At 57.4% G+C, this 27,071-nt stretch overlaps 1 protein-coding gene across 4 annotated transcripts in view; it reads right to left on the bottom strand.

Moving 5' to 3' along the window:
• The window catches only part of BCL11B (BCL11 transcription factor B), a 92,089-nt gene that overhangs the window by 31,567 nt on the left and 33,451 nt on the right, over positions 1-27,071 (bottom strand). For 2 of the 4 annotated variants that reach the window (XM_070412845.1, XM_070412825.1), the window contains one exon: positions 20,525-20,740. The exons of the other annotated variants lie outside the window; for them this stretch is intronic. In XM_070412845.1, coding sequence (XP_070268946.1) covers positions 20,525-20,740 — 216 coding nt within the window. The remainder of the gene's footprint in view (positions 1-20,524; positions 20,741-27,071) is intronic. 4 annotated transcript variants of the gene reach the window in all.

The raw sequence follows: 27,071 nt of genomic DNA on the forward strand, positions 1-27,071 counted from the left end.
TGAAAGAGGAAGACTGACCCCTGCGGCTCCTGGGGCCGCGCCCGCCTGGCATTCATCGTGAGGACGAGAGATGCTCACGCGTACATCTCTGCAGTCACACCCTCCCACAGTCTTTGTGGAATGAGGTCGGGATTAAGTACAGAAAAATATTAAAGGTAAGAGGTAAAGAGCAAAATTCACGAAAGTTCTTTTTCCCATAGTTTGCCTCCAACAGTTAAAATACCAGCCCACATATCTCTTCCCAAGAGCATACCCACTGTGCAGCCATAGAACCAGCCCAGGCCTTGCAGAAACAAGCTTTTGAGAGAAGGACAGCCCCACGGGCACGGCCTGTATCAGGAGGTCTCGCAGGAAGGGAGCCCACAGGGCCAGCGCTGCCCGTCCACCTGAAGGCGAGGATTTGGGGAGGGAACACGCAACCCATCGCCCCCTTGACCAGACTCTGTCTCTCTCCAGGGACAAATGGGCACAATAAGAGCTTCCACCAGCGTCAATATAAGATGGCTGTGTTCTGTGGGCTAATATTGTGATGGTCCATCAGTGTGACAGTCACAATTCTTATCTGGAAAATCCACAAACTATGGGCCACGGAAAGGCCGCCTGTTTTTGTAAATAAAGTTTTATTGAAACAACAGCCACACCCATTTGGTATGCACTGTCCACAGGTGCTCTTGCCTGGCAATGGCAGAGTTGAGTAGTTACAACAGGAATCATTTGGCCCACAGAACCTAAAATATTTATTGTCTGGACCTTCATCTTAAGTAAAGGCCCTATCTTACCTAAAAATCCGTGAGAGGAAGTCTCCCAGGCTTGAGGTTGATGCAAAAATCTCTCTATCCTGCTCTTTATTTTATAAGCAAATCAGGATCCACCATATTTCCCTTTTCGCCAAGGCTACCAGGAAGCTCAGGGGTAACTTTTGTGCTTCATTGCCGTGTAGGTGACTGGAACAACCTTCCCCCTCCCTTAATTGTATGACTCCTTTCACCATCCTTTTCATGCTTCTCTTACAGGTTTACTTAAACTTAAAGTAAGAGACTTCAGACTCTGCTATGGAAGCAGTAATGGTCTAAAGAATAAAGAAAAAGTGGGCAGAATGGTGCTCCAGCCCAGGGTCCCTCTGCATCTGAAAAGCCTCTGCAGACCCCATTCTCAGAATTCCCTGGCGGCACAGACCACCCCGCTCCTTCCTGTTCAATCGAAACTCCCTCCAGCTGAGCCCTCCAGGAGGAATTCCCACATGAAGCTGGGCGAGCTGCGGGCACTCACTCTGGTCACTTCCAGTGCCCCACCTGCCTCTGGGGGGCAAGAAAGACACCCCTCTTCACCCAGACCCTCCTGGGCACCAAGGCCGCACTGGCTGCTGAGACCCAGAGACACACACAGAGCACGACCGTGCACTGGGGGCCCTCGCCCTCCACACAGAAGGGTACCGCGTGGTCAGCTAGGCCCAGAGGCATACATGGGAGCTGCTGAGGGAGTAAACAGGATCCCAGCTACCGGAGAGACCGAGGGACTTGCTGGGCAGAACCCAGCCAGGATACAAAGGGCAGAGGCACCCAAGACCCTGGGGAGGAGACAACAGTAACAACCAGCCCTGAACAACGGGGGTTCTGGCCCAGCCGTGTCCCACAGCTCCACCTGGAAATGGGCCATGTACGGCCTGGGTGACTCTGGGAGTTACAGAGGCTCCCCGAGTCTCCATCTCCTCGCACCCACGTCTCCTCGTACCCACGTCTCCTCGCACCCACATCTCAGCAGCAGCCTGTAAGAGGATGTGATAACAGGCCCAGCTCACAGTGGCATTTTCTCAATGGACTCTAAGACCGGCGGCTGGCTGGTGGTGGGGTGCACCGGCAGCCCTGGGAGACGGTCCGGAGGCCCAGAGCCCGTGCATGGGGCAGTGAGGAGCCACTTCCCCGAGGGGACCTGGAGCTGGGAGCTGGAGCCCTCGCCCCTGTGTCCTGCAGTCTGACCTTGAGCTGACTTAGGCCTGCCACCCTCTCCCCTTACGGAGAAGCCCCGGTGACACCCGGCCACGGGCCCTGGGTGTGAATGAGCCCTCACTCCAGGGGCGGACAAGGGCCTGCCCAGAGGCTGCCAGCCCGAGAATCACCCAGTTCTTTACTCGGAGCTTACCAGGCAGGTGCCCCCCAGGCTGCTGGTGGCTCTAACACCTGCCCTCGCTGTCCCCAGGTCTCCCCAACACTGGATCATAAACGGGCTGTCCCAGCCCGCTGCAAAGCCAAGTGTGGGGTCCCCCTTCACAAGAAGAAAGGGGTTTCCGGTGCCCTCTGGCTCGTGACGTCATGGTTCTAGCTGCCTCTGTCCTGTCCAGCGAGGCTGGAGACCCGTCACAGAACTCGGCCGGGCCACCTGCGAGGCTTTACTGCCCTAAGGCACAAGGTCAGGTGAAGGCATATTCGCTGGAAGAATCACTTTGGTGCCTGCCCACCCACCCATCCCCCAGACATCAGGCCCCTTCGGTGGGCAGGCAGATGCTCATATTAGGAAAACAGAGGTCACAAGACAGGGCCCCTGCCTCAGCCATGGTCCGGACTTGGGGGGAGGCGGGGGGAGGCGGCGGACACAGATGGGCACATACACTGCAGCCGGGCCAAGGCCTGCACAGACCTGGGAACAGCGGGCACCTGAGAGCAGGGAGGGAGTGGCGGCGGGGAAGGGGGCGGGGCTTGGTGACAGCTGACGGGGCCCTGACCACGGCACAGGATGGAGACGCTTGCTTCAAACCGCCTCCCGAGAGAGGACAAGCCAGGCCAGGGCCTCAGAGGCCTGGCACAACCCTCCCTCTGCCACTTCGCAATGACCTGGTCAGACCCACAAGCCCCCAGGCGCCCTCCTCAACGGCTGGGGAAACGGTGCAACGCGCTGCCTCTTCTCCCGCCATTTCCCCAGAGGAGAGCCATGCCAGGACAGAAATGACATTTCAACTTCGGGGCCTGAGTGATCGATTAGTAGTGGCTGCCTCCACCTGAGGTGCCCAGGCCTGGGCCCAGGGGAGAGAGGTGCCGTGATCGACTGGTGATGTCTGCCACGGGCACGGGAAGGAGCAATGGAGGGGCCCGTGCTACACAGGTGCCCAACCCGTCTCTGGACAACAGCATCCCATTCCTTCTGCCAGAAACGAACACAAAAAGATGGAACAGGAGTTGCAGGAAAGGAGAAAGCGGGACGCTGGTCCACAAGAACGGCCAAAGCCAGGGCGGGGAGGAAGAAGAGTCGCCCATAAACCTCTGGGCTTCATTAGCCACAAGTCTTCCAGTCCCTCCTGCGACAGAGGAGTTTACTGAGAAGGTTTTCTCCGGGGAGAAACAACAGAGGAGAGGTCTGCACTCAGCTGGCCACCTCCCCGCTCCACCCCTTTGCGCTGGGTCTGAAACAGGCTCCCAAAGGAACCCGAGGGGCTCACACCCCTGGACCAAGAAACCAGCGTCCTGAGGTTGGGTCCCTGGTGCGGTACAGAGAGGGCCACTCGGGAAGGAGATGTAGCCCAGCAAAATCAGGGAGCCGGCAAGGACAGGGGCTCCCGGGGGCCGGAGCAGAGAGGCGGAGGCAGGGCTTCTCCCTGGGCACCAGGAGGTCTACGGCAGCCCCACAGAGCAGCTCACACTAACGGGGTGACAGACACTCCCAGCCCGGGGGCTCCACACTTAGGACGCAGGAGGACCTGTGGGGGGAGCTAAGGCCTCACCCCCACCCCCTCAGCTCACGCGGTGCTGCAGACTGCTGGGGTCACGGTGGAGAAGACACCTTCCCTTCCGCCTCCAATGACCGCTACTGTCCTAATAAGATCAGTAATAGCTCCCTTTGCTGGGGCCTCCCGCATGCCAGGCCCTGCTCTATCCACCGGCACACTCCGGCACCTGGGTAACACCATCATCTCCTTTCAGGGAGTGAGGGGCCCAGGCTGCGAGATGGAGGTGAAGGGCCGTGGTCACCCAGTGGGAGCCGGGCAAGCTCAGGCCCGGCGGCTCCTGGCAGGCACCCTGCCCAACAGCTCTGCCTCTGAAAGTAGCGTCAGGGCGGCCACAGGGTGCCCAGGAGAGTAAGGGCCAATCGTCAAGAGAGCTCCGGTCACACACTCAGTGTCATTTGGTGCCTCACTACCCCGTGGTCCTGGGCACCTGCTCCCTGGCCCTTCACAAAGCATCACAGAGCAGCTGGCCATGAGCCTGGCCCTTGGAACAGAGAGTGGGAGAGCTGTTCATGCACATGCATATACATACATGCATGTATGCAAACGTGTACATGTGCGTGTATGCGAATGTGTGCACGCATGTGGTACATGCATACACACACAAACGTGCACACATGCACATACACACACCACTCTTTCCAGACAGTCGAGTCTGTCGCCCTTACTCCCCAGGGACCTCCTTGACACAAATACACCTGCAGGTGTAGGGGCCCGAGGGCTCCGACTCTGCCATCTCCCCCTGAGGCTCTCATCAAGCCCCTCCCCGCACGCCGACCTGCTGGTCCTTCCGTTCTAAGCCCTCGTTTGCTCTCTGGGGAATGTAACGAGGAGACACACCCTGCTTGTCCCGCCTGTGCTTCTCGTCATCCACACGGGCTTTTGCTTCTTCCCCATGAAAAGAGGAAACTCCAGCTTAACACAAGTGAATGAACGTGAACCCTTGCTCTCCCCCACCCCCCACACACATCCCCCAAACCACTTGGTAATTCCAAACTCGGAAACCACACGTTGCATTTGATTGCAAACCCAAGAGCCTCCCCCATCCTGGGAGCAGACTTCCAGCCCTGGGGGTCCCCCGCACCTCAGCGTCTCAGACCCAATCCCCACGCACTGCTCCACCGCCCCCCCACCCCGCCCCTCCCGAGGATTCGCTGGAGCAGTGGGCGGGCTGGAGCATCCCACTGAATACGAGCAGTGAGAGGAACATGGACCACCCCAAAAGACTATATTTCAAAACACCCCGTGGCATGCCCCGAGCCAGGGAGCCGGTTCCTGGCTGGTCCGACAGCTGCGTCTTGCAGAGCCTCAAGTCTCACATTTCTTAAACACGCAGCCCTGCAGCTTCCCCTGTCCGAGCAGAGGCCTCCCGGAGGCCATTCCTCCCTCCCTGCCCCCTGCAAGCCGCATCTGGGGCCAAAGGTCCGCTCACGGGCAGCCCAGGCCCTGTGGGGCCCACAGTGTTGGGTACAGACACCCAGCCAAGGGGCTGACCCTGCCTCTCTGCGCCCTCCTGCCGCCCCCCCCACCCCTCCCCACCGCCCGGGTGCTTTCCCCCAGAACATGGCCTTCAGACAGCAGTCTCTGCATCTGCCCCTCCCCACAGGGACACCTCCCTGCACGGCCCCCGCCTCAGTCATGGGAGGTTTCTGGGGGGGAATAGAGGAACAGCAAAGGCACAGAGCAGTTTCTTTGAGGGGACAGCACCTAGCCTGTGTGCACCCTCACCTGAGCAGGAAGCCCAGCAGGCAGAGGGGACCCGGGGTTCTGTGCCAGGGCCAGCCACAGATAGGGGACACACACCCCCAACTCCCATCTGCTTCCCGTTCACGTGAGAAGACAGACATGGAACCTTTTCAACTGGACATTAATCATTTGCAGCAATTAGACACCCGAGCCCGCGAGGAGGGAATCCGATTGGCCCCGGGAAGGACAGGCGCCCCGGGGCGCTCAACAGCCAGGCTCTGCGAGCCAGGTGAGCCGCGGAGAGGCCAGCACAGGCCCGAGTCCGCCCGCTCGGTGCCGCGCAGGGCCTGCCCTGGAATCAGATCGCAAGGGGTTGCCACGCAGAGCGCCGGTGGATTATTCAGCAATAAGGTATAATTGAAAGGATTAGCGTGAATGCCATGTTTCCCTTCCAAAAATTCGAGGAACGCCAAAACGACTCTCATCTGGGCTGGTATGACTCATGTTTTTAATAGAGGAACTTAATTTTCACTTCTGAGGAATTCGGGCTCAGGGAAACATTGTCTAAGAAACACTCATTTTACTCCGCCGACAACAATAAGGCCCGCCACCCCAAAGGAAAAAACAAAGGCCCCCAGCCCGCCCTTCTCCACGGGATGGGACCCCCGAGGGCCTGGGCAGAGTGGGAGGTCTCAGGAGAAAGCGTGGAGCCTGGGGGCCTAGCTCAGCTGGTGGCCTGGGGCCAGTCCCTCCGGTCTTGCGGGCCGTGCCCGCCTAGAAGCACACAGGCACTGGGCAGGGGATGCGGTGTAGGCAGGGCAGGAGGCGGCCACCAGCACGCAGAGCCCAGGGCCCAGCTGGGCTCTGGCTTCCTGCCACTCTCCGAAGGCTGGGGACAACGTAGCTCCAGCGCCTCTTACACAGGGACGGCCTCAGCACCCCGACCCTACGGCACCCGCCTCCTGTGCCCCCGGCCCAGTCCTCACCCCCAGGGGATGGGGGGGGGAGGTGCTGACAGAAGCAGGGCTCAGAGGTCACATAACCTGTCGCCACTCCCAGCTGCCTGGTTAGTGGAGGTACCGTTCCCCACCTCCATGACGAGACATCACAGAAGCTCCAGAAATGCCCGTGCCTAACCAGACCCGTCCCTCCTGGCACAGCCAGTGAGCTGTGTCCCCGTCCCTCCCCTGAGTCCCCGCTCTAGCCCACCCACTCCGGAGCCCAACGAGTGTGAGGTTTTACAGAAAGACTGATCCGAGGGCGAGTGTCTGGGGTGCAGATTTCTCTCGAGCAGCAGCCCCTGGCCAGGCACTGCTTTTCTGCCTCTTCACCTTCTCAGCCGCACCTTCTTAGTAACATGGCCCCCAGCAGGTCCCCAGGGCTTCCAGCTGCTGGACGGTTCCAGAAGGGGAGGAGGAATCAGGGGGCCAAGAAGCAGGTGCTGGCTTGAGGCCATGGCATCTGGGTGCCGCCATCCGGCCCTCACGCCACTAAAGAGCCCTGCAGGTGAGAATTTCCCATGGAGCACTTGGGGTGGAGGATGCTCTAGGGTACCATGGCCGGCCACAACGGGATGTCCCTTCAGAGTGCTGCACACCATTCACCATGGCTTCCACAGGGCCCCAGCGTGCCCAGGCCGCCACCCGCCACCCCCGCCCCCACCATGCAAGAAAGAACAGGTATCCAGACCCCCTCCCCAACTCTTCCCCCACCCCTGCTCCGGCCACGGGAGAAGCACTCATTTATAAGTTGCAGATAATGTCACCCACCATTCATCCAAATGTGTCACTAACATCCCATTAGACTGCAATTATTTTTTAATTAAAACTAAGAAAACTGGCATGCCTGTGCCGACTTTATGCATCTGTTATGGGTTAAAATAGCTTTTAAAAAATGTTTCGGAGACCGCAGTCTATTGTGGCCGCGGCCCCTGCCAAAGAAAACGCAAGCTTGCTTATTTTCTCCATGGGGCGCAACAGCGCCTGTGTGTGCCGGAACAGAATCGGCTGGCCGTGAAAAGAATTCTAAATAAAACACAAACATGGAATTTGGCAACGCCACAGAAGCAAGCTTAAGACTAATTCCAGCATGCGGACGGCTCTCACATAGTAAGTCTGGCTCCAGCATAAATGAAACCAGGCACCGTAAAATACCAAGCAAGTTGGAGTTTCAACTTAAAGGGGCAGAATGCTGGTTCCAGGTATAAAAGCTTATTAAGCCTGCTCGCGCTGGCTCCATAAATCCATAGGTTATTAGCTGTTTGCTTTCAGCCAATCCCTCCGTAAAGAGGTGCATATTAAGAGAGAGAGAGAGAGAGAGAGAGAGAGAGAGAGAGAGAGAGAGAGATGAAAACCATCACTTTGCACCTGACTTTCAGTGCAGCGGTTCTGGAAATACCGTGTTCATTATCTCAATGAGAAGAGAAAGGCTATGTGAGACCTCAAACGCACACAGACCCAAAGGCAGGAGGGAAGACAGGGCAGAGGGGGTGAGGGATGCTGGTCGGAGGCCTGTCCCATCCCAAGGATGAACAGGGCGGACACCAGAGCTGTCACAGGGCGGCCCTCAGCACAGCGGGGAGAGCCGGGTGGACCGGACATACCTCACCCGGGAAACAGCCATGATGATGATCCTGATAATAACAATTATTATTATAACAACAATAAAAATATTATACTGCCACTTGCCACTCTTCCCCACCTTTCCTATGCCAGCCGCTGCTGAAGGCGGTGCAATGGACAGGGCAGGTTCTCAAGTATAACAGAGCAGAGCTTCGGGCCCTCCGTGCACACTGCCTCAGTTTCCTCACCTGAGGCCGATGGTGCCTTCCTCGCAGGCTTGGGGCCAGGGATGTGGAGAATGAAGCCCGAGTTTAGTAAAGTGCCCGGTTATCATTGCTGCCCGTCCCACTTCGTCACTGCCATCCTCATCTACAGACGAGGAAACTGAGGCTAATGAAGATAAGATCCCTCAAGGCCAAAGGGCTCATAATGTCCGAGGCAGGATGTGACCCGGCTATCCATCTCCAAAGCTGGCGTTTCCCCGGCACACAGTCCTGGGGAGGATGACCCACAGGACTGGCCTATGAGGCGGGCGGGGGGGGGGGGGGGGGGGGGGGGGGCGCGGACCTGAGAAAACAAATTCATCCCCAGAGAGAAGCGCCCCCCAGCCTCGGGGCTGGGCCCTGAAGCGCCACGGCGCCCACTGCAACGCAGGAGGAACTGCCAAGTTCCGGGAGAAAAGTCCCGAAGGGTCTCTGCCTTAAGCACCAGCTGTGGGGGCGGGGACGCTCCCCCCCACCACACACATACGTGCGCACACACACAGGGGCATCTGTATACATATGCACACAAATATACACATACACACACAGCAAGACACACATACATACACACACCTATACGCATATGCATTCATATATACACATGAAAACACAAATACACATATCATATATACACACATGCAAATACACATACATATATACACATGTGATCGCACACGTGCATAGGCATACACATGCATACACCTATACACATATGCTCACTCACATAAACACATATGCATATGCACACAAACACATACTCACTTATAAACACAAACACATACATCAACTATACCCACATGCAAACACACATACATACACATGTATTCATGAACGCACAAATACATGTACTCAACATATAAACACACAAACACACGGGGCCTTTCATTATGGGGTCCGTGCCAGACCCAAGGCCCCTGGCAGAGGCAATGGGAAAAACCAGGGAGAAAATTACATGAGGCAATGCTTGGCTCCCAGTGAAAAAGCCATGGAATGTTTCCCTCAAATCTGGGTTGTGTCGTACAGGTCTACGCAGACCGGGCTCATAGCAGGATGGCCGGGCCAGCTTCCCCCGGGGGAGACCCGAAGCCTCCTGGCTCCTGAGCTGAAGCGACTACAGTCCTCCCACCTGACCAGCCACCTGACCAGGGGTGGCCGGGACATCCCCCGGAGGCCATGGCCAGGCTGATCTCGGACCATCCTCCTGACCCTCCCCCACTGTGAGCCTGACGCGGCATCACACTCCAGGGGCCCCAGGCTGCTCTTCCTGAAAAGATGCACAACATCTTGGAAGATGCAGACTAAAAATACTCCTGGCTTCTCAGAGTCGGTTTACAAAAATAATTACATTTTCTTGAAAAAAAAAAAAAAGATTATAGGCAAGTATGTGTCCAGCTATTTTTAGCTCCTACTCAACTCTGCTAATTTTTTCTCACAATAATCATCGCAGGCTTTTTTTTTAAAGCCACCCCACTCTCTATTAATAATTGTGCTCTGACTTGGCACAGGGCAGGACTGGGGGCCACACCACCTTCCGTGAACCATGGGGGTCTGGGTGTTCCCAGAGGCAGCAGCATCTGAGAAACACAGGACTCCTGGGGGAGGGAACATGTGCAACCATCTCCAGGTGCAGCCCAGCACACATCTGGGTGCCCCCAGATGCCAGAACCTGTCCCAGACTCAGGGGTTCACGAGAACACCCAACTGGGGTTGCTGCCCTGCAAGGGCCTTCAGCCCAGCACGGAGGATGTCATGAGCGGAAGGGTGTCCCGAAGTGAAATGCCCATAACCGAACGTCTCCACTCCGTGACTCTGACCTTCTCTGGAAAAGCGGCCACTGCAGATGTACTTAAGTCCAGGGTCTGGCGTGAGATCATCCCAGATTATCCGGGTGGACGGTAAACCCAAGGAGTGTTGTCCTTTTATTTTATATTAAATATATTGTTACTGATTTCAGAGCAGAAGGGAGAGGGAGAAATAGAAACATCAATGAAGAGAACCATTGATCGGCTGCCTCCTGTACACTCCCTACTAGGGATCAAGCCCGCAACCCGGGCACGTGCCCTGATGGGAAATCGAACCTATGACTTCCTGGTTCATCGGTCGACGCTCAACCACTGAGCCACACCAGCCAGGCAGAACAGTTGTCCTTTTCATTTTAATTGTCCAGGAGAGGAGAAGAGGGACCCCAAGGAGGAGGACACAGGACCGCAGAGGCAGAGACTGGAGAGAAGCGGCCACAGCCCAGGGCCACCGGGGCGCCAGGAGCTGGGAGGGGCAGGAAGAGGTCCTCCCCGGAGCCTGCAGGAGGAGCCAGCGCTGCCCACACCTGGAGTCTGTACTTGTGGCCTCCAGAACTGAGAGACGGAACATTTCTGTTGTTTGAAGCCATGGTCATTTGCCAGGGCAGCGCTAGGGAGCAATACAGAGCAACCGGGAGAAGTCCCAGCCCCAGAGAACCCTCACTGTCCCTTTCAACAACGAACCTGAGCACCCATCACAGCCGAAGACCCAGGAAGGCGCCCTCGGTCCCCCCACGGCCCCGCCAGGGAAGGAAGGCCGCGTGATGACGCCCAGGAGATGGGAGAGCCTGAGAGGCCCAGAGAGGAGTGGGGCGTGCCCCGGGGCCCGCCAGCTCTCCCTCGCTCCCAGGTTCATGGTTCTGCTCAACCAAACCCAAACCAACGCCCTGCAGACACAGCAGAGAAGCAAGTGGGGATTGTCCACTTGCAGAATTTTCTTCCCCAGACACTCAGGCTAGAGAGATGTTTGGCTGATAGCTGAGAACCAGTCATGCTGGGGACAGGGCCGCCATGGGGTCAGAGACCCTCAGACAGAAGGTACCGCAGGAGGTGCCCGGGACAGTGGCTACGGACACTGAGCCTGAAGCCCGGGGAAAGCTGGTTCCATTCCAGACCCTCCGGTGTATTAACCGCTTACCGTGGGCCAGTTGTTGTCCACATCCAAGACTCAGGGTCCTGGAGAGCAAACTCCACGGTCAAGTGAGGATGTGGACAAACTCGGCCCCTTGGGCACTGCTGGTGAGAATGGAACATGGTGCGGCCATTGGGAAAGGCAGCGGGGGGGGGGGGGGGGGGGGGGACAGTTCCCCAAAGGGTGACACATAGAATGGCCATGGATCCAGCAATTTCTCTCCTGGGTATAAACCCCGGAGAGCGGAAAGCAGGGTCCCGAACCGCTGTGTGCACATGTTCACAGCAGCATCCCTCACAACCACCAAGAGGCAGAAGCAGCCAAGTCTCCATCACAGGACGAGTGGACAAACAGACGTGGTCCATCCGCAGAGTGGAATACTACTCAGCCTCGAAAAGGAAGGAGAGCCTGTCACACGCGACAACATGGATGGACCAGACCTGGAGGACGCGCTGGGTGAGACAGGCCAGGCACCAAAGGACGAGCACTGTGTGGCTCCACTTCTACCAGGGGCCCAGGAGTCAAACTCACGGAGACAGAAAGTAGATGGTGGTTGTGGGTTTTGTGTGGCGGGGGGGGCGGGGGGGGGGGGGTTCAAGCTTAAGGGGGGGCAGTTTCCATTTGTGATGATAAATGGATCTGGAGATGGATGGTGGTGCTGGGACCAGAACAATGAGTATGTACACCGAAAAGTGGCTAAAATGGCCAGTTTTCTGTTCTGTGTGGTTGACCACAATATGAAAACAATTCCAGCGGCATATCCTCGTACCACCGTGAGAATCATGGAGATGGCGCGTACAGAGGCTGTGGCACACAGTGGGCCTTCAAGCAATGGCTCCTTTTACTATGAAACTGAGAATAAAGGAGGTGCTTGTTAATAAAGTACAAGGAGTTGGGAGAAAAGGGAGCCCTTGTCCGCAAGAACTGGTTAAACTCGGCTCCTCCCGCCGGCCATGCCTCACCTCTTATTAACAAAGGCAATAATGTACAATGTCCAGATTTATGAAATGATTCCAACTGTCCCTGTCTCTGCAGCTAGTGACTCCATTTTTTGCATTAACCTCCTTTGAGAAGTCCCAGCCCTCGGATCCTTTTCGCTGAAATCATAAAGTGCAGGCCTTCTTTCTATCCGGGTGCAGCCAGCCGGCGCAGCTCTGTGACCCACTAGCTCGTTCCTCTCTCTTGGCTGCTCCCACTCACCCAGCCAGGCAGGCCAGCGGGAGGGCAGCCTGTGAGCCAGAAAGCCAGAGAAGGCTGTGGCCCCCAGACCCAAAGACACCCGAGTTCAAATCCCACCTCTGCCACCTATGAGCTGTGCCATTTCAGGCAAGTCACATCACCTCTCTGGCCTTCTCATCTGTCAACTATAGAAGGTTACCTTCCTAAGAGAGAAGCTGCTGGGAAGCTTAAATGTCTGCAAAGGCCTCTGCAGAAGGCCTGACACACAGTGGGAGTACAGAAATTGTGGCACACAGTGGGGCCACAGAAATAGTGATGCACAGTGGGAACACAGAAATAGTGGCCTGCCCGTGACCTGGTGGCTTCACTGTCAAGGGTAAGAAGAAACCTGGTGGGAGAGGAAATCATGGTTGATGCTTCCACCCCCACCGACCACACACCGTGGTCACACACCACCCCCCGGCTCTTGGTTATTAAATAACTCCCAAGGAGGGGACTCAAGTGACGGGCAGCTCGTATCCGCCTCAGGTGTAAGGCGGGCTGCACGTGGAACCCCACACGGCGGGGCCCCTGCCCACCGAAGGTTTCTTCCCGCTGCTTTTTGGATGAAATTGGCCAGCCTTGATTATGTTTGGATAAACGATATTTCATGGTTTAGACTACTTGGGTTTGATTGTGAAATATGCACAGTACACAGCCTCTCCGCCCTGCCCGACCCTCGGGTTCGAAAGGACAAGTACATTTTGTTCCCCCACCAAAGGAGACAGACACCTCAAGCTTTAGGGGCGACGGCAGCTGCTTCTCTCGAGTGAAGAGAGACTGTTTCCGGGGGGCGGTGCACACAAGTGAAGGGGCACGAACAGATCTGTGAGCTTGTCCTGCTTTCCCTGGAGGACGCGACCGTGACCTTTCCGGGTCTTCACCGTCCACCCGCGTCTCCCGGGCCCGCCCAGCGCTGGGAAGACAGTGACCGGGACATGCGTGGACCTGGTGAAGGCTGGAGCGGGGCCAGCGCCGAGTCCCTGCCTCCCAGCCAGACCCCAGAAACCCAAATGGAGGGGGATGTGATGAGAAAATCTCTTCCCAAACCCCAGGCCTCTTCTTCAACATCAAAACTCCCCTCGGGTGGTCTGAGGGTCAGTTACTCTGTGTCCCCTTAAGTCGCTGACAACTTGGACCGCCCCCTCCCCCGGGGGGGCCAGCCAGGGTCAGTGGAGGCTGGTCGGGTCAGCGGCACCCCTCCTAGAAGACGCCCACATCTGTCTCTGTCACTGCCCCCCACACTGGAAGAAGCCTGCCCCCTCCCCAGCCTCATCTTCCCCAGCAGGAAACTCCGTGCACCCCGACTCCTCCCAGATCCCCTAGCCCAGTCCTTCCATCTGTCTTCAGTCAAGCACGGCATCATGGGATGTGCATCTCATGTTTGCTGTGCAGCCCCCACCACCGGGACCCCCTCAAGGGAAGGGCCCCACTGAGCTCATTTCCGATCCCTGCGTCTGGCCCAGGGTCGGGCACGAGGACAGCTGGTGATGAAGGCAGACCTGGGGGACGCCCCCAGGCCCATTTCTGAATGGGGTCTGGTTTCCCAGGGCAGGCCACATTGCTGTTTCCCGCCTCTGAGCCACCGTGCAGCCCACCGGAGGGGACAGCTGTGAGCATGACGCCAGGGCCAGGCAGACCTGAGTCCCCATCTCAGTTCTGCTACTCATGTGCTGTGTGACCTGGGGCACTTGGTTGGCCTCTCTGAGCTCCAGTAAACTCATGAGCATAAGGTGGTGCGGCGGCTTCTTCTTAGGGGGTGTCATGAGGATGAGGTGCCTCGGGCACTGCTGACGACAGCTGCCAACCCAGGAGCACTGACGGCCGTGGGCCCTCCTCCCCGTCCCTGACAGGAGACTGTCAGAGAGATGGCGGCCACGTCATCCTCGGAGCACGTGGCACTCGAGGCTTTTCAATACCAGCCTCCTCCTTCCTGCCCCTCACCCCTCCCTTCGCCTCTGCTGCCCCACGTGCTGGTGATCGGCTGTGGCCATCCCACGCTGGCGGGCCGGTCAGCGGGCCCCCCAGTGCGGGGATGATGAGCAGGGAGAGCTCATTTCCCAGGTAAGAAAACTGAGGCGTGAAGAAAGGCAGTGGCTACCCAAGGTCACAGGGTCACGCCATGCCCTGGAGAATAAGAACCAAGCATGGCCCCTTCGCTGGGGCTTCCCGCGACACCTGCGGCCCTTCTGCCAACATGTGTCCACAATGGCCTTTCCTGTCCCACGGGAATCCGTGCCACGAGCCCTGCGAGGAGATGGGGCGGCCACAGAACGGCTCGCACCGGAGACGCATGGAAGCGTGTTCCAACTGCACACGGCCAAGCTGAGGGTCCCAGAGGCTAAGCACGTGAGGCTCCCCAAGGCAAACGCTATCTATCTGCTGCCCAGTCCAGCGGCACGTGTCCCGCAGCCTCAGGGGGACGGTGAGACTCCTCCGTCTTCAAAATGAACTACGTGAGGCAGTGTGGTCTAGTGGGCAGAGCCTGAGGGTGTACTGCAGCTCAGCTCAGCCATACACGCCCCCCCCCCCCCCACATCCAACATCGTTAAAGCTTCATACAAGCCTCAGGCCACCAAGGTGAGCCCGGTCCTGGGCCACTGGGCTCCACGTGGAGGGCGCCGGCCGCTCCCGCCGCTTTCGGGCGCCCTTTCAAGCTGCGGAACGGGGGGCGGCCTCGCTCTGAGATCTCTGGTGTCGGTGGCCAGTGCCGGCTATTCACATCCACTCACTGCTTTAAAGTGCTGCATCCAGGCTGCATTAAAAATTAATTACACATGCTATTTTATTGCCAGTGCATAATGTAATGAGCACCAGCTGTGCTAAACAGCCAAACTCCTTTTTAAGACAGCTATAAAAAAAAAAGGGGGGGAAGAAAAAAAAGGAAAGAAACTGCACTTCCAGTGCCTCTCCTTTCAGAGCAGGAAAAGCAGCAACATCTTGGACGGATTTGAGCAGAACTCTTTGATTTAGCTCTGCCCTCAGAGGGTCTGCGGGGCCGGCTCGCAGAGGCGCATGGAATCTGGCCTGGCTGCAGGTCTCCGTCTGGATGTCGTCGCTGGGAGCCCTTTTATCTAAGGACGGTCACACTGGTAGGTGCCCCTGCCCCCCGCCCCCCGCTGGGCAGCCTCAACCCCTCCCCCACCCCTTTCCCTGCTCCCCAGCAACCTCAGCCCCCACTGGTGCTGGAGAAGTGACTTCAGGCAGCCAGACAGGGGACTTTCTGGGGTTCGCCCATGCCCTGGGGCTCTGGGCCACCTCCACCAGCCTGGAGAGGGGGCTCCCTCCACCCTGGGGGCCGTGCGGCTCTCCACGGCTTCTCCCAGCACGTTCTCCAATGGTGGGCGCTCAAGGCCGGAGGTCGGCGCTGGTGTGATCTCAGAAGCGGACAGACACCGCAGCAGAATCCAGGGCCTGGCGTGCAGACGTCCCCGCGGGGTGGCATCTGCCGGACCTGCGGCCCTTGGGGCGGTGCAGACATCACAAGGCGTACGAATGACTCTAAATTTTTAATAACTCCCCTGAGAGCCCTTCTTCTACAGTGAGCCAGCCCCCACCGGCCCTGAGACCTGGCTGGCCAACCAGGACCCATCTACAAACGCGACTCTGCAGAGGGAGGCGCAAGAACACGTCCCGAACCTCCCCGCATCGGAGTGCTTCCGTCCACACACGCTCACCCACACTCACTTCTCTTCTTCTTCACCCCATACTCACCCCTCCCTCCAGAGTCTCCAGGGAGGCTCTCACACCCCACTGGGGCACCTGGGCGCCCCTGCACGGGTCGAGGCAGTGCGCCGGCGCGGGCCTGGCGGGCGCTGCATCGCGGCCCGCAGCGCCCCGGGGCTGCCCACGGATCCTCCGGTGCTAATCAAACCCAGTCCAGAATGCAACTGCAGCTCGCTCCTTGTTCTGGGATGAAATGTGCAAAGCACAGACCATATCATTAACATAAAGTTTCCAGAAATAAGGCCCCTTTCCAGACAGACTGTATTAATTGCACCAAGCTTCCACAGCGAGGGTGGTCCAGTCCACGGCATCCCATTGGACGGCCCGGTTTTAAAAACCAACACAAATGAACACCGGGATATAGCAGAAGGAGGGGGAAACGATGGTTAAACCCTCCTATTTACTTACAGGTATTCTTTTATCTCTATTGTCCCTTTAACCCAAGCCAAGAAACCCCCGCCTGGTTACACAGCACAGCAAGCAGGCTCTCCATAGAAAAGTAAATTGAATTTAACTTTACAGGATGGCCCTGTGATTTCAGCAGATACCAGTGACAGCAGCGGACTCCTTCCATTAAACCCAAACACTCCTGCTTCCCCGAGCTGGGGTCCTGTGTGGTCTTGCATGCGCCCTTGAGCTTCATCAAACTCATGTATTAATCAGTGTGGCTGCTGACCATTGGCGGCTTTTAGATACGCAGCCAAGTCTCTCGCTTCCTTCTCTACCTCCTAAGGCTGGTAGGGGATCTGCCGCTCAGAACGGAGCCTCGGGGTCCGGCTTGAAGGAAGAGTCCACACTGTGCCAGACACGGACCACGCCATGTTCTGAAGCCCATCTGCTCACCAGTGAGTCGCGATGTCTACAGGGTTCAGCACGGGGCACAGTCCTCCACTCTTGACCTATGACCTCATGCAATCCTCCAAACAGTCCTTCAGAGCATGCACCATCCCCATGTTGCATGTGGGGAAATGGAGGAAAGGGGCAGGAAATGACTTCTCCAAGGTCACACCTCTCCAAGGTCACACTCTCCAAGGTCACACTGCCATGCGGCACAGAGCGGCCTTCACCCAGGGTCTGACACACTCTTGTGTCTGCCTCTGAATCGCAGACACCTCTAGGGCACGTTCCCCAAGCCCCAGGCCCAGCCATCCACAGTAACTGTAACTGAAAGGCCTAAATGACCCACTTCAGAGATCAATATAAGGAGCCCCGTTTCTAACTGTAACATGTATATCACAGCTATATAGGGTGTCCCCCAACAACGTATACACACACTTTGAATCATTGTAAAGGCCGTGTTTATTAAAATACATTTCATTTTCAAAACTGAGCTATCAGCTCTTCAAGTCTGTATACATTTTGGGGGGACACCCTGTATATGTATGTGTATGTATATATATATATTTTTTTTTTTTAGAAGGAGAAAATGAGGCTCATGGTGGGGGGGGTGGGGGGTCACTTGTTCAAGGTCACCAGCCAGGTACAGGAAGGGCCAGGACCACAGCCTGAACCTCTTGACGCCACGGGCGGCCTGGAGAAGTCCCTACGTGGAATTTCTCAGGAAAATCTTCATTTCCTAGGAACGCCTGGACTCGGCTGCCCGTTATCTCAGCGAGTCAAAGAGCAACAGACGCGCAGGGGTCAAAGAAGTCCCTTCCCCCACCCTGACCACCAGAAAGGGGTCTGGGTTGGGGTCCTGGGAGGCGGGGCTTGTGGGGTACCACCAGCCCGAGAGGCCCACAGCACCATGCCTGTGTGGTCTTCTCCCCCATGAAATCATACCCTTCCATAAAGAGCTGCGAGCGTGTTCCCGGGCAGGCAATTAACCTGCGCGAAACGCGGTTACACCGGGGTTTTCCGTATTAATTTGAAGAGAGAGGTTCAGTGCATCCAGATCCGGAAAGGAACAAGACACAGTGCGGCCGGCGGCCCCTTTCCCCCTGCACAGAGGACTGCCTCCTCCTGACGGGGAACTGGGAATGTAATGACTCCATTGCAGCTGCTAATTAAACAGGCACTAAACACACTGAAGCAAACAGCCGGGTGCCAGGGGCAGAAGCTACAGAGGGACAAACACCACCGGAACGGGATATTTGCAGGTTGAAATTCATCGGAAAATACGGTGGTGCGACCTGGCGCAGCTGATTCGTGGGGACCCGGCGATGAAAGGGGACAGTGCTGGGAATCGGGGTGGAGCGCTGGAGGCTGAGAGCGGGCCCCTGGGGTCAGGAGGAGCGGTCCCAGGGACCCCACGCACAGACACCCCACTGCCATCAACTCTGGGGGCTGCTCCGGTCTCTGAGTCCTCATAGCATCGAGCTATAAAACCCGAGGAGGCCTCACACTGAGGAGGCAACGCCAAAGATGGAACAGGTGCTGGCTGAGCAGCCCAGCATCAAATCCCACCTCTGCTCCTCCATCCCCTTTAAAGGGATGTACAGTCCCCTTCCTGCTCCTCCCACCACCGCCAGACTACAAGCAGCGGGAGGACAGGGACCCCTCGCCTGATTCCATCTGGGTTGCACAGTGTCTACAAACTAGGTGCCCAAGAAATGGTGTTTTGTGGAGGAATGGATGAGTGAATGAATGAATGAATGAATGAATGAGAGCGGTGAGCCCTCAATGCCTCTGAGCCTCATTCTCTCATCTGTAAAGTGGGGAGTGAACCTACCTAAGGCTGCTGTGAGGATTAAACTCAAGAATGCACAAAAAGTGTCTAGAACAAGGCAGCAAACAGTAGGCCCTCAATGCACAGCCCGTACAAGGAAGCAGGTGGCACCGCGGCTGCGAGCAGGTGTGTGAGGAACATCCCCCGGATGTAGGCAGAGGCATGTGACTCGGTAGGCAGAGGGTAGCCTTGTCAGGAGGCATCCTGCTGACAAATTCCAGGGCCCCAACCTTGGCCCAGCCACCCTGCCCGAGGCTTTATTTCCCCGTCTGCACAATGGGGTGGAACAGCTCCCGCACAGCACAGCTGCTTCTAGGAAGAGCTGGAGCCCGCAGAGGGTTAAGCAGAGCCCTGAGCACAGAGGAGATGGTGTGTCTGCACCACAGAACTTGACACTGGGCTGATCTCTGATAGCTCGCCCCACCCCTACCCCGCAGTGGCTGCAGGGCCCACAGTACTCCTTACAGGAAGCCATGAGAGCAGGGAAGCCACCCAGACAGCACAGGCACCGGTGCTCAGCGAGCAGGGACCAGAGCACAGACCTACGAGCTCGGACAGGAGCCCCAGTCACCCTGGACACCAGGCCCGGGTGACTTCTATGCGAACCTCTCCCAGGCGATTCTTCTCGGTGCGAAGATGCCACCATGTGTCAGAGGGGATGCTGCAAAGGCTACCTCGCCAGCAGCAAGGCCCAGCGAGCACTTGACCCTGGAGCTGGGCCACCTGTGGCCCTCCACAGAGATGGGGCTCCAGCAGAGACCCTCCCTGGGAAGAGCTTTAACTAGAAGCAAACCCTGCCCAATAAAATCACCTTCCTCCCACCACCCACGTCAAGAGAAATCCTGATGTGTCCCCACTCTGCGCCCACCCTCTCCTCTCCCGCCTGGAACCCGGACAGCAGGTGCGTCCACCACCTGGGATGTGCTGCACACCAGGCAGGCGGCTGAGAAGCTGCACACAGCCCGAGAGGCACACGGCGCACACACCAGGGCCCAGGCCAGAGCAGGAGGTGGCCTTCTGTTTTGGGACTGGGGGTGGGGAGGGTGTTGGTGGTTGTAATGGTGGCCAGGTTGAGTCACCTCACTGCCCCTGTGTGCCCATCTGTAAAATGGGCAGCCTCGTCAACTGAAAGCCAGGCGCACAGTAGGTGCTCAGCCCCTCAGTAAACACATGGCCCTGCCCCAGCCCCCTAACATACACCCCCCCCCCCGTGAAATCCCCCTGAAAGGCTCCTTTAAAGTGCTTTTTCCTCTCAAAGTTAATGGGCAACACATTCTCACAAAGAGAAACGCGTTTTGGACGGCTCAGCAATGTACACAGACAACAACCACGGAATCTTCTCCTGGCCATGTCTGGGGGGCGGGGGGGCAGTGGCTGGGGCGGGGGGGTGGGGGCAGTGGCGAGGGCAGAAGAAAACCTCAGATGTTAAGCGTTATCCAATTAAGCTTTAGCTAAACAGCCCAACGAGATGGAATTTGGAGGCTGGGGTGCATTCTGGGAGACACTCAGAATGGGCGGAGGCGTGGGGACCTCCTGACCCATGGGGACCAGGCACTGGTGCTCAGTTCTGTCAGCATCCTTCACCACTCCCCCTGGAGCCCCCCCCCCCCGAAAATGCCTTTTGGGACAGGGGCTGCACGGCCCCCCTGGGTCTCCATCTTGCCCCGGCCCACCTGGGAGAGGCAGCTGCTAGCTCTGCCAGGGTGCACCCCACCACCCCCGGGAGCCCGCCCCCCCCCACCGCGGCGTCTGTTACCTGACAACTGACACTGACATCCAAAAGGAGCCTCCGTGTGCCCCTCACCCTGAGTCCCGTCACCCGAGACCGGGCGCGCGCTGCAGCACGGCAGGGGGAAGCAGGGCGGCAGAGCGCCCAGGGCGCGCAGAGGTGAGGTGATCACGGATGTGTGAGGGTGGGAGGAGGAGGCAGCTATGGGGGCCATCGCGGGCAGCTGGGCAGGCCTGCACGGCCCTGGAGAAAAAACAATAGAAAAGACTGGTCAGTCGGGCCCTGGACTGTACACGGGGCTCGGGGCGCAGAACAGGGGCCCGGGGCAGAGGGCTGCAGGCCGCCCTTCCAGGGTGCCAGGCCCCGCAGGGAAGACCACCGGGGCACAGGCAGGGGCCTGGGGGTGCTACTTCCACAGCTGCCAGGTCGGGCTGTCTTAGGGCCAGGCTCCCCTCCCCGAGGGCCTAATGCAGGGAGCTGTCAGGGTGCCCACTCCCAGGTAGGTCCCCCTATGGGAGGGGGGGCTTCTGAAGTGCTGGGGAGCAGGCCCCATTGGGCATCTGTTCCCAAAAATCTGGGCCACCCCCCCCCCCCGCCCTTGGGAAACTCCAGGCCACCGCTTGCTCTATCGGATGGCTGTCTGGACAGGCCCGGCCTCCCCCAGTCCACCTCGGAGCGCCGGGCGCCGGTTAGCCTCCAGCCTGGCGAACGGCCAGCTGGTGCCGCCCTGCAGCCCGAGGCCCTCCTCGGCGACCCACGCCCCCAGGCCTTTCAGAGGCTTTGAACACCCCCGAGAGAACCCTGGCACTGCCCAGCACCCCTCCTCACGCCTCCCTGGTCCGATGGGCATGACGCAGGGCCAGGGGCCTGCCTCGCCTCAGCTCCCCGGCACGGCCTGCATTTGATTTGGCCGTTTATCTTAAATGGCTAAGAGACCACCAGGGCAAAACATTTGTGTGAAGCGCTTGCCAAAACCACAAGTGAAGAAGCCCAAATTCCCTGGGTGAATAATTGAGCGGGGAAGCATCAGAGAGACAAAAAGAAAACGTCAACAACACGACAGGCAGCTGGGCCCTGGGCCGGCTCTGCCAGGGAGGCCGCCCGACGCTGCTCACCGCCCCACGCAGGTCTGCAGGGAGGGGCGGCGTCTGCCCACTCCACGGCCCCACGCGGGATCCTCCATCCAGAGAGCCACAGGGCCCTGCAAACCCGCTGCGAGCCAGGAGCCACAGTGTTCACCGCCCGTGAGTTTCCCAACATGCCCTGGGGTGAGGCATACGATACCCATTGCACAGACCAGGAAACTGATGACGTGGCCCCAGAAAGCTGTACACACCAGCAGCCTGGTTGCCTGGCTGCAGAACCGGGGTGCTCTGTCTGTAACCCAGGATTGGAGGGGCAGCAGGGCATTTAAGAAGACCTGCCAATGTCCTGCCGGGAGGTCAGAGCTAACCCCACCACCTGGGCCCGTCTGGGCCACGGAAGACCTCCCACCAGGCTACGCCCAGGGCCCTGAGATGCTTCTGAGCTCAAGACCCAGGAAGGGTGTGGTGAGAGCCCCGTACGCAGTTCCAGCCACAGACGCCGAGCAGAAGGCAATGCCCCAGATTCCAGACAGGCCCCAGGGAGGGTCGGCACTTGAGGCCGGTGTCACCTGCCCCCTCCTAGAAGCCTGCCCTGGCCAGTCCTGGCCTGAGAACCCGTCCACTACAGAGGCCTTGCCTACAGACCCCGGGCGGCTTTGCACCACCCGTGGCTGTGACAGCAGCTTTGAGCGAAACACCAACCACAGCCACCCGCTCAGCAGGGAAGATCATCCCCATCCCATGGGGAGGCGGAGGCTCAGGGAGGTTGGGAACCCGAACCCAGTTGTGTCTCTGAAGCCTGGAGGTGCCCTGCAGTGGGGTGGAGTGATGGGGCGGCCCTGGATCCTGAAAGGGAGGGCTGTGGGGGGAAGGGGAGCTGGAGGGTTTGTGGGCTCAGCCAGGCCATCGGAGGTTGCAAACTAGCAAACGTGGGTGGGTCCCCAGGTTCTGGGTGAGGCCACAGCATTTCCCAGGGCTGAGAAAACCAGCAGAGCCCCCGGTGCTGGTGGCACTGCCCAAGGCGGGAGCAAGCAGAACCTGTGCCTCCGTGGTTGGAAGGAAGGACCACAGGACAGTACAGCCACACTCTCTCCTTCTGGGACGGTCAGGCTCAGGCCCGAGTCAGGAAGGGTCCAGCCATCCTCACTCAGCGGGTGGGGGCTGGGCTGCCCCTGGGGGCCTCAGCACCTCATTAGGAATCTCCCCTAGCCAAGTCCACCTGCTCCCAGGTGGAGGCGGGCTCTACTGAGGCCGGGCAGGGGCCAGCAAGGTGAGGGGCTCCCAATCCTGACCTGCCTGCAGAGAACCCCTGCTTGGTGGAGGGTAGGGGGGCCGGTCATCACTGGAGCAGTGTAAGCCTGCCCAAGGGTGCGACTCCAGAAGTCCTGGCCTGAAGCTGGGGCAGAAGCCCAGGGTGCTGAAAGGAGCAGCCTACTGTATGATCGCATGTGTGTGGAGAGTCCAGGACAGGCAAATCCAGGGAGAGCCCTGGATCGGGGGTGGGGAGGGGCGTGAGAGGGTCACGGCGGGGCTGCTTTCGGGGGAATGAAAAGGTTCTGGCATTAGATAGTGGTGATGGCTGCCCAACACGGTGACTACACTCAAATTCGTACCCCTTGAAATGGTTAAAATGGTGAATTTTTTGTTCTATGAATCTTATCTCCATTTTCTTCTAAAGGCCAACGTGAGGACTGTCTCTGGCTTCGTTGCCCATCCCAGGCCACCTCCCAGCTCTGGTTCCTTCTCAAGGAAAGCGTGTCTGCCTTCAAAGGTGCAGCCAGCACCTGGCCAGTGTGGTTCAGTGGTTGAGCATCGACCAGTGGACCAGGAGGTCACAGTTTGATTCCCGATTGGGGCACGTGCCCCGGTGTCGGGCTCGGGCCCCAGGACGGGGCATGCAGGAGGCAGCCGATCCACGATGTTTCTCTCTCGTCGATGTTTCTATCTCTCAATCCCTCTCCCTTCCTCTCTCTCTAAAAATCAATAGAAAACATATTTTAAAAAAATAAAGTGCAGCAGCCAAGGGACCCAGAACCCCTGACAGAGCACTCAGACCCTGTGACCAGAGGCTGACACGTGCACGGGAAGCCGGGAGCTCAGAGAGAGGCTGCCTGCGAGCCCGAGGCCTGGGTTCTGATCTCGCCTCTGCCATTTCTCTCTCCTCTGCCATTTCCTGGGTGAGTCACTTCTCAGACTCCCGCCTTTGAAGGACAGTCCGGACATGCCTGGCCGGAACAGAGCTTCTAGTGAACACGCAATAACTGGTCACCCTGTTCGTTTTTGTTATGCCTCCATTCATTTCTTCATTCATTTATTTATTTTCCTCTCTGGAACTCCCTCCCCACTCCCCATGGAAAGGCACCCTAGGGAGCCCTGCAGGGCCCTCCTGCAAAAAAAAAAAAAAAAACAATTTCTTTGGAGGTCTCGGCGGGTTCCCCGCTGGAACCGGACCAGACGCACGTGTGCGGTGGTATGTGGCAGAGGGACGCCGAGACGCCATCCCGGCTTTACCGGGATCCAGGCGGCTTAAAAATAAACCCCTGGCTGGCTGGCCTGCTTATCATGGAAGCTCACTTTCATTAGGGAAAGAGAAATAAACAGTGAGTACATATATCATCTCATTTAAGCCCAGCAGCCGCCCGAGGAAGTCAGTAACACGACCCCCCCTCCCTCTCACAGATGAGGAAACCGAGGCTGGGTGCCCAGGGCCACACGGCTCAGGGGCATCAGCAACTCACTCTGTGCATCTGCACAAAGAGGCACGAAGATGCCCAAGCAGAAACCCCAAAACGTTTCTTAAGCTCCCCATCAGGGTGTAAGGTAATTTTTAATGCATCGTTCCGAGGGGGGGGTGTAACCCGCTCTCCCTTCAGGAGGGGCCCTGCAGATGGTGCGGTTCCTCGCACATGCGCACTTCCCCGGCGCGCACACACACGCACACACACACACACACGCACACGCACACACACCCACCGGCGCGTGGAGACACAAAAACCCTCCTGGGAACGCGGGGCCGGTTTTGAGGGGAATGGAGCCTTTCCCAAGGCTGAATCCTCGGGCGACCCTCCCACGTGGGCGGGAGGGTGACAGATCCCAGCCAGGAGATGGGCTCTGGACTACACTGTGCAGATGTATATTTTTCTCCCTACCGGTGCCTTTCCATGGATACATTTTTTAAAGCCAAGAACTCCTACTGATAGTGCAAAAATGAGTCACAGACCCAGGAGGGCGACAGACAGACAGACAGACCGGGAGCCAGCGCCTGGCCTGCGAGTGAGGGCCACTGGCAAGGAAACCTGACAATCCCACGCCCCTCCCCCCATGCCAAGACATTAATTCTCACAAGTCGGAGAAAATTACTATGCATGAATGCAAAAAGCATGATCAGGAGTAATTAACATGGCTTCATATGCAAATTTTATTAATGCAGAAGTACAAAGTCATTATGCAAATGAAACTTACGTCAACTCTCTTGACAAATATTCATCGCTGAGGCTCAAGTTTCTCCCTCTTCATTTATTTATTTATTTATTTTTTCCTCTCACCCCCCTCCCCCCTTTCTTTTTCCTGGGTTTTTTTGTTTTTGTTTTTGTTTTTTTTTAGGGGCCCAGGTAGTGCTGCTGGCCGCTTTGGCAGCAGCAAGCCACAAGGACTGTGTGACAAGTTTGCAGTTGCTTTTCAACCAGAGAAATTTATTCTTGCATTGTTGATTTTTTTTTTTTTTTTTTTTTTTTGGTAGTTGGCAGGTAAGAGACAGCTCATAGGAGAAGGGGAAAAATGAAAAAATAAAAAAGCTCTGGGCAGCCGGCAGCCAATCAAAACGCCAGAGCCTGTAATGAGGGCGATTGATGGCTGTTTGGCTTTTACTGCAGGGTAATGAGGAGGGGGAAAAATATGAATATTCATGAGACTGTGCTCCTGCCTTTGATGATTAAAGAAATTTTTAATATTCAAATAAGCGCTTGCCAAGTGATTAACAAAGAACATGCACGCAGAAATATGGAAATGGGAGCCGGGGAAGATGTGAGAGTGGCACAGACTGCAGGAGAGGCAGCCTCAAATTTCATAAACAAGATAGGCAGATAACCCAGTTAGCACGCGGGCAAATAAAAACATTTCTTTCGGATCGCTTAAATATTTTGCCAGCTACTTTGTCTTAAGGATGATAAAAATGCTATGTATTAAGGGGGTGGGGCAGGCAGCGACGGGGAGAGGGAGAAGTCAAAGGCACTGCTCACATTTAAGGATCATGATCCAAGTTCCAGCCCGCCTCCCCCCACCTGACGGGAAATCAGGACCCTTTTTCCGGTTTGCTAGAGAGAGAAGCGGGAGGGAAGCCAGCTCAGGCTGGAAAACCCAGGGCCGGCCAGTTAGGGGTGGTCATTTGTTGCTTCTAGGAGGGGACTGGAGGATGGTGACCGCGGCTAGAGCGAGAGAGGTGTGATTTGGGGGTCCCCAATCTGGAGAGCTCAGTACCTCCCTGGTCGAAACACATAAAGAAGATGGTCCCATGGGGAAAGGGGGTGCATGTCAAGAAGCTAAAAGGACTCAGACTTCGGCCAGGGGCCCGGCCTGGCCATCTCAGGGCCAACTGGGGGGCGGGGAGGGCACCGGCTGACACCAAGGAAAGGAGCCTCCGCGGCCGCGGCCCCATTTGCCGCCTGCTCGGCCGCAGGACCCTGTTTAACAGCTCCGGCGTGTTCACATGGAAGCACATAATAACAGCATTAGCTGGCAAAACGACCCCGCGGTTAAAATACATCTAATTAGCGGCCGATGACATCCATTTTGGCAATTTCCTCTTTGAAAGAAGCGGAGTGCCACCTCAAATGAGCCGGCGTAGGTACTCACCAGACAGGCCCTAGCCCTAACCCATCATCTGTCCCTCTTGCCCTTTTGCGGGGAGGTGGGTGTAGGGGCAGGGCTGTGGCTGAGACAGCAGGAACAGAGAAGGAGGATCCTAAGGCATCTTTGTTACTCAATTTCAGAGTAGCAAGGGTCCTGTGGGGGCGGGGCGGGGGGGGGGGAAGAGGGGGTGCTCAAATAATAAATTCCTTCCCTCCACAGGTATTATTTCACCTTTTTCTTAGTTTTTAATTGCCAAGGTCTGGGAACCAGCAAAGCCTGGAACTTGTTTTTCACTTCATTATAAATATATATCACCATCATAAAACAAAGCAGACAGGGGATGCAAGCATTTCGGTGAACAGCGAAAGTCACCGTGGAAACCTGGGGGGGGGGGGGGCAGGGGGAGGGAGGGCAGGCCCAGAGGGTACTGCATGGCTCAGCTCCTGGCACCAAGCGTTTGGGGGACCAAGAAGTCCTCTGTGGGGAGCTAAGGCTCCCCAAGTCCCACTTCCAATTTCTCATTCTAAATCAGGCGCCCATCACCGGTCTCTGGGTCCCTGGCTGCCATGGGTTGGGGTTTGGGGGTTCACGTGTAAGTGTCCTTTAAAGGAGGAGCCATGGGAAGGGGAAATGGGTTTCAC

Source organism: Myotis yumanensis, unplaced genomic scaffold (genome assembly GCF_028538775.1).
Source record: "Myotis yumanensis isolate MYYU_CA2020_CCGP unplaced genomic scaffold, mMyoYum1.0.hap1 SCAF_1, whole genome shotgun sequence".
NCBI lineage: Eukaryota > Metazoa > Chordata > Mammalia > Chiroptera > Vespertilionidae > Myotis > Myotis yumanensis.